At 34.8% G+C, this 13927-nt stretch overlaps 1 protein-coding gene across 5 annotated transcripts in view; it reads right to left on the bottom strand.

Annotated features, from left to right (window-relative positions):
* PCDH10 (protocadherin 10) overlaps positions 1–13927 on the bottom strand; it is a 33172-nt gene that overhangs the window by 8329 nt on the left and 10916 nt on the right. For 4 of the 5 annotated variants that reach the window (XM_065687236.1, XM_065687243.1, XM_065687250.1 and 1 more), the window contains exon 4: positions 10930–11235. In XM_065687236.1, coding sequence (XP_065543308.1) covers positions 10930–11235 — 306 coding nt within the window. Of the gene's footprint in view, positions 1–10929; positions 11236–13927 lie in introns of those variants that run through there. The other variant, XM_065687259.1, reaches the window with a different exon arrangement.

The following is a 13927-nucleotide window of genomic DNA, read 5'->3' as shown; positions in this document are numbered from 1 at the left end:
CACTAAAGATAATATACGACATTACCATTGTATTCAGAGAATAATGGAATATTTAATTTTGCATGAGTTCTTATAATTATGTACTGTATTAAGACCAATTAAATAACTCCTAAATTATTCCTGATATATGTCAAAATTAGCAATCACAGTCCCCAGGAATACTTCCAAATTCTCCATCAACTACTTGCTCTATAATTGCATGCATGTTCTAGTAGCATGTTCCTAATCTTCTTGATTCACTCTAAGTTAGTAATTTTGGTATTTTCCTTAGCAATATCAGTACTGGATTCCCCTGCCTTTTTTTTTCTTTTCACAAAATTTGCTTATGTATTTGCATGCAACAATGCGTTCTCCTCAATATTCTTCTTTTCTTCCTCCATGTGGTTTTTGGTTGGGTTTTGTCTGTTTGTTTCAAAATTCACCATTTTATTGCACTCTTCTGAAATCTACTATATAAATCTCTTTAAGCTGACAAGCCTAAAAATGAACATGTCAGTCCGAGAATTAACCAATGCAGAATTCATTAAAGGCTGGCTACAATGTGACTTAAAATTCTCAGTGCCCTGGAGAGAAAAGCCGTTCCTCCTAAATTGCTCATAAGTGCCTAACTTCCCAAAAGATTCAAGGCAGAAGACATGTACAAGTCACCATTGGTGGCCTTCAGAGGTGCCTAAATTAGTCATGCTGGATTTGGCCTGAAATAATTAAATTTACTTGTTCTTACACAAGATAACATGCATTACGGTATTACATCAGCATTACACTGTGTAATCCGATAAAATTTGTCGTTGCCTTGATCTTTTATCCACCACCTCCCTCTCCTAACAGGAATTAGGTGGCATCAGGATCTGGCAGGTATGCCCTCTTCCTTTTTGCAAACGTTTTAATTTGCAATTTATAAAGGACAGTACTTATTTTTTATGAGTAGCATACACTCAGATTTCAGAGAGTCCTTCCCAGTTTACCAAGACAATATACTTAATTGTGCCATATAAATGTCTGACAATCCTTTTGAAACTTCCCTTATTCAAAAAGACATATTGGCTTCATTTCTATCCATGAATGAGGTTTGCCCATGACCATTCTTTGTCACTTAGGACTATGAGAATGAAATGATTTATATCCACATTATTAAAATTTCTCAGCCATGTCAAGCAATATATGGGAGCCATAAAGTGTGATCATATTCAATCTGCTTTCAGGAATGGTTCCTGGCCTCTGTTCTGACACCTGCAGCATGTCTAGGGCTTGTTAGGGAAGAAAGCTAGCTGGCACAGGCTACAGGCAGCCACAGAGCGCAAGAGAACAGACAGTAGCTATTCTAGTGCTGGGAAGGATGCTGTTTAATAATTAGAAGCAGTGGAGCCATACTGGACATGAAGAATATTGCAAGTATAAAGCACACAGCACTTCACCTCAGGTAGAGCAGAAAAAGCAGTTATTACTGCATCTCATTTGTAAGCAAGAACTTCTTTAGACCTCAGTTCCTACCAGTACCCACAGCTGTGTGCAGTGACATTCAATTGTTGTCTAAATTCCAGTTCAGAATAGATGGATGTCAAATTAAAGCACAAACACGCAACTAAAGAAGTCACAAAGTGACAGAATTTTACTCTGACATAAGATGGAAACAGAGTATCAACACCTACAAAATTCCTTATGAATAAAGAAAAGTTGCATTCAAGCAGTTTCCTTAATGAATCCTTTTCCTGTGCTGAATGCAGCCATGATGCTGGAGGTGAAAAGATAAAGTCAGAGGACTCAGGGCACTTGCTAAAACAGGAGTCTGTCATCCCCATAACTTCTTTGGTGAATCTAATCTGCATCCATTTTATTTTCCTTTCTAATCCACATTATTCCTGATTACCTGTGAAAACGTCATGTAAAATAACATCATTTACACATATGAAATAAATTCATGCATATGCAAGAACTGCAGATTTACTCTTGCAACTCATATATGCACAGAATTTTCAGGCAGAATTTAGGAAGCAAGTTCTTGCTTTCCCTTGTCCGTAATAGTTTCTCCAACCAATAAACACCATTATCCTATCAAAGAAAGAAATTAAATTACCTTATGAGAGTTTGGATTTTCATTGAATCCACACTGATTGCTATCATCACATTTAGTTTATTAGGTACTCAAGTTAAAATTATATTCTAATTGTCTGTATCTCCTACTTCCTGTCATAGAAGGTACCAAATACATCATTTTTCACTCCTCTGACATCACCATACTACGTTTCTAAACCAAATTAAATATATTGACAGGTACTTCCCAGCAGCAGCCATCCTACTGCTAGTGGTGGATTCTCAGTGGCTAGTGTACAAATAGAGCTGTTTACATGCTTGCCAAATAAATAGCAACACCAATCCCTGTAGCGTGCTTGTCCAAACACAATAAATAGATGCAGTTCTTTCTCTTACTGGCTATTTGTTGCATTTTTTAAATAGCTTTCCCTGGTTTTCCTCCTTTGGCTAAGAACTTAAAAAAGGAACAGTGGATGACATTGGAAAATCAGAGTGATTGTGTGCAGCAGAAGGGCCAGAAACAAGAATAACTTCCTCTGCTGTGCAGGCCAAGGAGTTCCTCAAGTAGATGCAAGCAGAGAGAAAAAGACTTTGCTGAGAACAAACCCAAGATAAGGCACACATTCATTTCTCCAGCTCCTGACCGTCACAATAAGGAGGTTTGTACATTTAAGAATAGCATTTATTCGTAATGAATAGAATTTGCCTATCAAAAATAAATAACTTTAGTGCCTTTGAAAATTTTAACTGCAAACATCTCACTGGTTTCCAAAGAGACTCATGTTGGTAAGTGGCTAAATTACTTTTGTCACAGGATTTAAATTTGTAGGACAAGAGGCATTTTAGAATTTTAAACCAGCGTAACACAGTAATCTCAAAAATTATTCCTCAAATTTCAAGCAATCTTTGGGTTGATCTTTTTCATAAATGACATAAATGAATAAATATCTCACCAGTCTGAGACAGCCAGATATACAAGACTTCTACATGTTCCAGTCAGAACTGGCAAATACAGCCTTCTACAGCTATCAGAGGACAAGAAACAGTTGGAATGACATATTTTAAAGCCAAACTAAAAATATAATATTATTTCAAGTAACAGTTACTCAGGTTGTTTTAACTTGCTCAGTTATTTGCCTGCACTGTAGTTGCAAAGAGCTCTAGAGTTGTCTAAGGTAAAAGATGCTATGTAAACCTAAAAATGGGTACATGTTTTCACCAGTATTTTGTACAGTATAGGTTACTGTTAATTCTGTCCAAGATGACAGTCACATAAAGAGAGTCAAGCAAACAGTATTTATATATAACAGCTAACACCTGTGATTTGAAAGTAAAACAAGAATGCTTTTTTTTTTTTTCATATTGTTTTCATTAAAATTGATTAAAATAATGTAATTTATAGGGTTTGGGGGGCTACAGCCAAGTTATCTTTGCGTATTTATATATTCCTTTCTAATTTCACTATCTGAAGTATCCATTTCCTTTCTATTATTGCAGTAATACTCTGTAAGTGTTCCTCCCTTTGAGCAACAGCTGCAAGAGGAGTACGTTCTGATGAAGAATGCAAACCAGTTATGAATGTGAGATAAAAATACCTTTCAGAAGTTATGCAATAATCATTGAACAATGAATCATCCTAAGTGGTTTATTCAAAACACAGAGTGCCAACAATAACAAGTAAAACTACATTATAGCCTTGCTCTTCCCTTATTATATTTTAATTGGCATTACCTGTTTTATTTCAGGTTTTGTAAGCTTTATTTACCTAACAGAGATGACATATCTGAAGTGGCAAACTTGAGGTATAAGTGAATAAATCTCTTAGCATTTCAGATAAAGCAAAAAAATGGGAATGTTCAATTAGATTTTTTAGAAAAGTACTTAATTAGGTTTCCTAGCATTGTTAGATGTTGGCTTTTCAACTCAGCCTCCACTTTTGCTGAGCAATTTTGCACGAACGAAGCCATTCTCATTTTTGCAGAAATGAGAGCTGTATCCTGTCCCAGAGATAAATTCCCAAATGTGAGTGAAGAGTTTCACTGTCTGCAGCGGGATATGCAGGAGATTCAGCTATGCAGATCAGAGTTAAAGTTGAAAGATACAATTTTAACATTCTTTTTGAGTACAAAACTGTACTATTCAAAAAGTAACAACTCTTTTACTATGCACATATCATTTGTTTATCCATACCAATAAAAACTGCATTTGAATGCCACTTCAGTTTGTTGTTTTGTTTTTTTAATCCAGCATCGCAATGTTTCCTTTCTTCTTACCCTAAGAACTCTAATTTGTACATGCAACTTATTTGTGCCAATTTGTTTGCTTTTATTTCAAAGTATATTGCATTTCTACTTCAAGTATGTGTGAAAATCATAAATCAAGTTAAGAATTATTAATGCAGGGATCAGACAGCTCACAAGTTTACCTGATTTGTATTAGAAACCAAATAGGTTAATTTTAAAAGCAAAAATATAGACAGGCCTGATTTTTTAAAAATTAGCAACTATCCCATTCAATATAGCTATTCTTTATGTTTATGCAAATGCAATGCTATAGTGTCTATCACAGCTGTGACAAAACTACACAAATAATCTCCAGAAAGGATATGTAACTAAACAAAACAACAACAACAAAAAAAAACCTAAAGAAATTCTTCCATTAGTAGATACACAAAATTGTAGTTTCCTCTTTTGAGAACTTCTCCAAAACAGCAAAGATTTCTTGCTTAAAATATCTTTCATATATTTATATTAAACGTCAGCAGAAAATGTTGTGTTACATATCCTGCCATGCAGAAATAGGCCTTTATGATCCTAAATACATCAAAATACCTCAAAAATATTTACATGCACTTTTTTTTATTCCTTTGAAAAATGATCAAAAGGTGGTGAGGCACTTCTTGTCCTGGTATAAACACATGAACATTTTTCTCCCCTAGGTCATTTGTTCTAATCTAATCAGGGCTATGGATAATGACTGTAAGTTAAACTGTTCTTTGTGCTAGCTCTGTGGGAGATTATTTTAAATGAATTGATGGTCCAATCCCTAAATATTGAACTGTGCAAAGACTTTTTAAAGCTTTTTGATTTCATTTGCACACCAACTTGACTAGTATTAAGTTGAGCATGTGAAAAATATTTTGCAGAACAAGAATGTCAGACTGCATCTATACTTTCACATAGAAATAGAGACTTGTGCTCCGACCCACGTCTCCCCGACTGCACACAGAACTTCACAGTACCTCTACTGCAGGGTGAGTCGATGGCTACAGAACAGAGGATACAGAACAAGGATAAGCTCAACTTTGAAGTTTTTGGATAATACAAACAATTCTCATGCAAGTCATTTGACTCTGCAACCCTGAATCTATGTGCATCTGTCAAAGGTAGTGTTGATGTTTAGTAACTATGCCACACAAATCAAAAAATCCAAAAAAAAAGGGATTTTTTTCCCCTTCCAATTTGCTTTGGAATGGCCAGCTTTTCTGAGAAGTGACCAGCTTTTTTATTATCTATATATATCTATGTCATACCTAATATGATAAAATCCTCACTCAGTGGTTGATGGTGTTGGCAATAATTACCAAGATAATGATATCATTTCATCAATGAAGATGAAAATGCTTGTGTGTATGTAGAAAATACTGCAGAGCTTATTAGGGGGCTACTTTAGAACCCTGCTATATTTCAGAATATCTGCTTGTAGAAACACTGTTAATCTGCGTAGTAAACTTTGCCTTTATGTAGTTTAAGTAGCTTAAGCTATGCCAAAGTAATTTTTTTACAGCAAAGTATTTCGGCATACAAACTTAAGGTATTGTGTCAATTTTTAACTGTGTTCATATATTAAGATTCCTAATCTCTTAATAGGAAGAAAAAGGTATTCTATTACTAAAGTGAGTATGTAACACTAGGAAAATTCTCAAGTACTATTAAAGGAATGCACATCTAGAATGATCCACAATTACATAAAAAATATAAATTATAGACCAAAGCACTACTGACATGGATGTAATAGTACTGATCCTACTGTTACCATCTCAGGACCTGGTCCAAAGTACTAGAAATAAATCAGAATCAGACTGATCAGGTATTCATTGTGAAGATAGTCTCTGTTAGATATCTTACAGAATCTAGTACAACAGTGTTTGAATTTCGCATTAGGTTTTGGTCACTACAATAGAATATTTCTAAAAATAATGGTTAATATAACCACCACTGCATAAAAAAAAATAATAGAAATGCTCAGAATCTATTTTAAACATATAGGAACTGTTCAAAAGGTATGGTTGGTTGTTTTTTTTTTTTTCTCATCAGTGTTATTTCACTGATTTTCTCCAGTCAAGTTCAGAATCTCATATTTTATGAACATTCAAATCATTATGAAAATTTCTTAACTGTTAGAAGAAAGGCAGTATTCAAATCACACGGATGAGTAAGAAAAGTTAAGTGTAAATTATGCACTAAGAAGTGCATATACGTTGGAAGAATCCTGGAGTCACTGTATCTTTTCAATCCCACCACAATTTATTGATTCCATCACAATTTTATAACTTGTATTCATAATAAATACTTAAAGCACGAGAGAAAATATATTTTTTATAATATATTATTTGAGTTAAAAAAGTACAAAACACTTCTGAGTACAAAATACTTTTGGTGTACTCTACTCAAATAATTAACAGAACATGTATGTTTACGTAGAAATCGGTGTGTGAATAAATCTAATGGCTTAGACCACTAAGGTGAAAATTTGACAATGGGACACAGAGAAACCCTTTTCAGTATGAGCATTTATATCCTTTTCTACATTATAATTATTAACATAGCTGCTTCTGGTTTCATTTATTCATGCAATGACCTCAAGCAACACAGAAACATACACCCAAATCCCCAATACTGAGCCTTTGGTTTCTATCATGCCCCAAAATAATAAATTTTACAATTACTGTATTATTTGTGTAAAATGTGTACCATCTTATCAGACATGAATGATCTTACTGGCTTATGACCTACCTGACCTTCAATTTTTGCTGCTTTGTTGTGCTCTTATCACTGAGAATGGCAAATGAAAGTGCCCAGTTTTCATGCAGTCTCCTTTTTACTTCGTGTCCCAATCACAGATTGTCTAAATTAATTGGTAATAAACTTCTGATACGACTTTGCATAGAAATATTTTTAGTATTTTTGCTTTTATGCTATGTATTTCTATGGCATTAATAAACTAGAGCAATATAGTGATATATTTTCTGTGAGGTTTTTGTAATAATTTTTTTGTATTTTTAATTCAATTCCTTTTTACAACCTGGCATTTTATTTGCCTCTTGCTGGCTTTGTACATTGAGGGATACTTTTCCCGGAATTATTCCATGGTCCTTTTCCTCAAGAAGAATTCAAATTTCTCATAATGTACATCGCCTTCCTCATCTATCATTTTCAAGGTCCTGCACTGAACATGCCCATTGGAACACAGTGAAGGAACTACCAACTTGACACAAACCTAAGCAGATACACTCATATGGCGCAGTAAAAGCTCCACATAGAGATACTGGTTTGCATTTGTAGCTATTGCGTTAATGGCACAGCTTAAAACAGTAAGCTCACCCAGTTGTTCCATTGTGTTGACACTGCTCCGCAGCTTTCAATTCCAGAGCAAGCTAGGTCAGAAGCAGACTGTTTTTTCTGGACCATGCGCCGCTGTGCAATGTGGGCATACTGGGTTGTTGGAAACTTGATTGATCTAAACCATTTTCTGTCATCTGCAAATACCGCATCATTTCTCTCATTTCTGTTTCTAGCTAATTAATTCTTTTAACCCCATGGATCTCTGCATAGACACTTGGGGAACTCTGCTTCTGCTAAAATGTTTTATTTATCCTTATGAATTTTTCTCCTGGGCACAGAGAGTCTGGTGATTCTCTGCCCTGTGTCAACACTTGCTTAATTTTGTAGCTTCTTCTACTAAACAAAAGCTATGTTAAAGGCTTTTTTTCGACAGTTCAAATACACTACATTGATTAATTCCCACCCACTCTATCAAAATTCTAATAGCTTGACAATCTTTCTGTGCTGTTCCCCTGGACAGATGCCAGCTACTTTACTCCTGAACCCCCCAAGTTATAATTTTGTGTCCTATGCTAAGATTTCTCACTGGTCTCTAGTGTACAAAATTTTCTAGCACTTTTTTTAACGATAAGCACATTATTTGTCATTTGTTATCTGTCATTCTTTGGTTACTAGCTTTTGTTAGGAACTGAAAATTAAAGAAACACAAAAGCCACTGACTTCTTATTTGTTTTAGTCAATTTTTCAACAACATCCTCTTCCATGACTTAGTCATGCACATTTATTTGAAATGGCTACCTGGGAGGATGGCTTCCTGAATATGGCTTTCTTCCTCCACCCCTCCCTTGGTAAATATAAATGGAAGAAACAGTTTAGAGTCTCTGCAATGTCCCTGTCCTCACTAACTGCAGCTCAAGAGACCCACCAACTCTCTCCTAGCTTACTACACTTGACATCTTAAAAATTGTCTATACTCGCATGCCTTTGGCTATTTCCCCTAATCCCTCTTATCTCCACTAATTGCTATCCTAAAGTTTACCTGCTAGAACTTATGCTTCTTTTGTGGTTGTTTTGCTTAAGAACATTTCTTTTTTAAAGAGATCTCTTTAGTTCATGTAGGCTTTGTATTCTGCAATATACTTTTTCTTCTTTGCTACTGATTTTTATATGGCCATTTTCATACATGCTGCAACTTTTTACACAGTATTTTTGCTGAATATGAAGGTTCTGTTTCATACATTTTAATTGCTTTTTTTAAAAAAATCAGTTTACTGACAAACTGATTTTGATATGACTTTCTTTAGTAAGAAGTTGAATTTAATTTTATTAGAGCTGCAATTACCCAGTGGCTCAACTAAAGTTCTTTCTGAATCAAATTCCTCTTAAGAATTCCTCTTGCTTTATTAATTATTAATAATTATTTACTCATTGTTACAACTATTGTGCTCACTTTCTTCTCTTTGCTGCTGTTATTTGCTATACAACTATAACATAAAATTTTACTAAAGAAAATATTAAACAAGAGAAAATAAAACAGAGAAATATTACTCTTGTTTTGTAGCAGTTTTAGCTTTGAGGTTCAAAGAAAAAAAAAGCAAAATTAAATCTGGATTATTAAGTGTGGATTATGTAATATCGCTCCTTTATATTGTTTACTTTCCACATTTTACCTCCAATTTTTTATGCCCTTGTCCAGAAAAGTGTAAAATGTAGACCAGTGTCTATATGTAAGCATGTTGTTCAATAATACTGCTTATGTTAGCTGAACAAAATATAAAATACCTAAACTGTCAATAAAATAGGTATTTCACTGATGTTTGAAATAAAATTCCCAGGCCTGGAATAAACCAGAACAGAACTACCCTTGTCGTGTCACCAGATAAAATCACCATTGTAATGCACAGATTACATCAGAACTCTGTTTTGGTTAGACCATTGGTGCTACAAAACACAAATTTTTAAATGAAGTGATGGAGATTAAATTAGTACTGCTAGATTACATCTTCCTACTAAGATTCTTAGACGTAAATGATGGAAGACCAGATTGGGAAAAACAGTTATGAGTTGTTAGGTCATAGTTAAGTTAAATTTCATACTGGTCTTTAGAGTACAACCAGATGATTGACACCTGACAGCCTACATAAAATAGATCGTATCAGGACACGTTTTTTAGGAATGGCATTCACATATGAGAATTAGTTTCAAATTTAGAAGTTTTCAGTATAGCAAAACTAAATACAGTGAAATGGCAAAAAGACCTCTCAAAGACTGAAATACCTGGAGAACTAATTAAGATGGGAGAACTGACCTGTCTGTTCTGAGTATGATCTGTAGTAAAGATCTTCACATGCCAGGACTGCCAGTGCAGCACCCCTCAAAACAACTAAATGCTTTATAAAAATAAAGAAATTAATACGATTCAGTGAGATTCCTGTTTTTTGTTGGTTTTTTGGTTTTTTGTTTTTTTTTTACCCTGATCTGCTGTCCTAAAGGACTTCTGTTGATTAAAAAAGGGTAAGTATTGCAGTGCTAATGTCTGGCTTATTTGGATGAGATAAACATCGTAAACTCTTGAAGTCAAGGAGATTAAAGTCTCTAATAAAATACAGAAGGCTGCTAAGTAGAATGAAAAGACATATTAGATCAAAGTGTTACTCAAGGGTTCTACAACCGGCTGAGACTCCAAAAGGAATTATGAAGATCTTTTTGAGATCACACTCTTTCATACCACCCAACCATAGTCAAAGGGTTACTAAAGAAAGAGGCAAGATTTTGGAACAAGCAGAAGGCACAGAAGAGCACTGACAAAAGTCAGTACTATGTAGGCTGAAAGATGATCAGACTGAAGGCAAAAAGTTTTGACTTCTTCCTTGCAACCCTGAATGTTAACTATGTTTATAGTTACTTCAAAATAATATACACACTGTTTATTCACAAGATACTGCTTAATCATAAAAAGAAGCTCCTAGGACAGCTCTCTCAATTTTAGTCTCAAAAAATGTTAGCCAGGCAATGTCAATGTTTAAACAATCTATCCAAGAAAACTTTGGAAATAATCCAGCATCAGAAAACAAAATTGAGCAACTCCCCCACTGATATCAGCTGATACTTTTGTTGTTGACTATCATGTCATACTAAAAACAACCAAGGTTTTGTCTTTTTTCAAAAGCACTGAACAATGCCTTCTTCAGCGGTGCCTGAATCCAAGAGAAGCCATTTTTCCCCACTGCTCCTAAAATGATGTCTGTATTATCCCTACTATGAATAGCAGAAAGAGCTAATTTTTATTCCCGCAAAGGGAATGCTTTCATGCGGCTTTTTGAATAGTACTTACTCAAATATGGTGGTTTGTAAGGCGCTCGTGTATTAGACAGCAGTCCATCCAACTCCTTCCTTTCCAGAGTGTTGTGAAGGGCCTTCTCTTTGCCGAAGGTGGAGAAGGACCTTTCTGCACCCGGCTGGGCTTCTGGTGTTTCAAACACTTCAGTGTCTGGAACGGAGTCCATGCCAGGTACATGCAGATTGCTGCGGTAATCTGCAGCTTGGCGTCCATCAGATGGAACAAAGGAAGGCATCCAGCACCGATCTGAGTGGCCCAGTGCTTTACATTCCTCCGTGCAATTGGAGAAGAGATCCATGCCTGCAAGCATGAGAGAAAAAGAAACTACACATATAAGCTTCAGCATCATGAACAGCTGCTGACAGATAAGATTAAGCCAAGACAAGAGAGAAGTGGAAAGAGGAAGGAAGTAAGAACTTCTTCCACTACTTTCATCTCATCAACAAAAAAACATCTGATTGTCCAGTCTTCAGGATTCAAGGACAACATTTAATAAGCGTAACTGAATTCCAGATTGTCACACGCACACACAAAAATATCACAAGAAGAAAGGTGTTGGAAAGTCTATCTCAACTTGTAGATCTCACTGTTCAGACCATTCAAATAAGGTTCAGATACACTTGTAAATCGATGTCTGTGATTCAGCAGTTGAAAATACTTGTTTAAGAACACGAAGGAATTGTTTCTACATAAATGTATCTCTGACCAAAGAAATTAAATGTCCTGATTAAGGAACCACATATTTCATTTATGAGAATGAAATATTAATGAGTCCTATAAAGGAACTATCTGTGCATATGTTAGTCTCCAGACAGAGCCTACTGATACTAAAAGCAGATCTTACAAAGTAGGAATACAGCTTTCAAGTGATCAGGATGGCTTATTTAATTGTTACATCATTCAGAGACAGTTTTCATTGCTACTGCAGCAGCCCTTATTACTGTAAAGTCATCCAAGTAAGGGGAGAGAATCCTATAATAAATTACTGTAATTAATGGTACAAAAGTTGCTGTAGTCCGATGTGACCTGGCTGTGGATACTATTGACAAAATAGTTAATGCTTCCCCTATATGAGCAACTGTTTGTTACTGCCAACAGAGAACTGTTTTGTTGTCAAATGACAAGTTATGCTTCTATTAACTACCTTCAGATCAGCTTTCCAAAAGAGTCTTTCCTGATTGTGAGTCACTAAATTGCTGGATTATAATTGTTTTGAGAGGAATGGTGTATGAAATCATAAGCATAGAGTAAAATAAACACCAGCATCTCCAACTTGATGTTCAACATCGCACAGAAAAGCAGAACAGTAAAGAAATATCTTTTTCTGGTATAAAGAGGACCGAGTGTCTTAGAACAGCTGTATGTCAAAACTGAACTAAATCTGTTATAAACATTGCATTTACAAGCATTGCATTAGAATTACAAAAAATGACACTACTTGCAACAGAGAAAGGCAAAAAGTTTGAACAGCTGTAATAAGGTTCATGAAATGTAGCTCATCCACCAGCCAACACTGTAAAGAACTGGATTAGCTTGATCTCCAATGACAGGATTAGTATTAAGAATTCTACCACTGTTTTGAACCATAATTTGATTTATATTAGTAATATTTATGTGGTTATCTCACACTACAAAAACCAATCTCTTCAGCAAGCAAGAATCCTTCTGAGCTACCAACAAGTGATTCAGTACTAAAGTCAGTTACTTAGAAAAAATATGAAGGAAGAAAAAAAAGCTTTTCATCTCAGATTAATCTAACTTTACAATGAGTTTTTAATTTTAAATTAAGTAATACACAATGCTAGGTCCAGTTTTGACTAGAACCTTGCATTGATAATTGGTATGCAGAAGTCTGAAAATAAATTACTGATCAGTGAACTGTTGAAGAATGCAAATGTGAACTGCAGATATGATTAAGGAATCAGATGAAGATCATCAGGCAAGGTGCAGAAATTGTATAGTTCTGAATTCTGTAGTGGTAGTAGCTATCAAAGACTGAAAAGAAAGATTTAGATGTGGGCTTCCCAGAAGGAAATTAATATATAACAGTATCTATAACACCGTATGTGCATGTATCTTTTGTGATGAAATGTCTACACAAAAATATATCTTATGCAAGACATTTATGAATCTGACCTTTTTTCATTCAGAAGATTTCAGTGAAAATTAACACAAAATGGTTATTTCAAAGTTCAGACTTCCTAGCAAAGTTATATGTAAACACATATATATGTTTTCCTACTTTTAGTAGGAAAATTATCACACGTACATTTGCTAACAGTGTATCAGTGACCATATTCATTCAACATTTCATGAAAGACAACAGGAGAAAGGAGAACTTATTGTTAAATATTAAATAATATTCTTTAGTCAGTGAGGAGGTAGGTATTATAATATTATTGGGTTTAAGATATATAGTCAAAGATAGACCCTTTCTTTCCCCATCATGGATTTTTATTTCCCCTGGAAAATTACCCTCCATTTTACTATTTTGTTTTCACATCAGCTGCTAAACTGCAAAATGCCTCTATCCAAATATTATTTTTCTAGTTCCCTTTTGAATACTGCTTGTCTGCTGCAGTGCACTGAATAGCATTATATAACAGTTTATTATAAAAGAGATGTTACAGCCACTATAAATCAGGATTTTGAATAAACAAAGTAAGTAATGTATGAGATATAAAACGCAAGCTTACATGACAAACTTCCCCCCCCCCCCCCCCCGCTCCCCTCCCCATTGAAGGAAAGAACTTGTAAAATAAGAAAAATTATATACATATAAATCTGAATTTTAATATACACTGCTGGAACACACAGCCAGAATGTAAATGCTTGTTTAGGATGGGAACACAACGTTCAAAGAAGCCTGGTCTGGGTATTGCTTGTACTTGAATCACTTGCAATATTCCCTAAGAATTTAAAGGACGTAGATCCAAGCCCTTGGTTTTAGTATTTTGACAGGAGAGAAATTAAGATTGGCAGTCTGAATCTG

This window comes from Lathamus discolor, chromosome 1 (genome assembly GCF_037157495.1).
Source record: "Lathamus discolor isolate bLatDis1 chromosome 1, bLatDis1.hap1, whole genome shotgun sequence".
Classification (NCBI taxonomy): Eukaryota; Metazoa; Chordata; class Aves; order Psittaciformes; family Psittacidae; genus Lathamus; species Lathamus discolor.
This window is presented reverse-complemented; position numbering and strand designations above follow the sequence as displayed.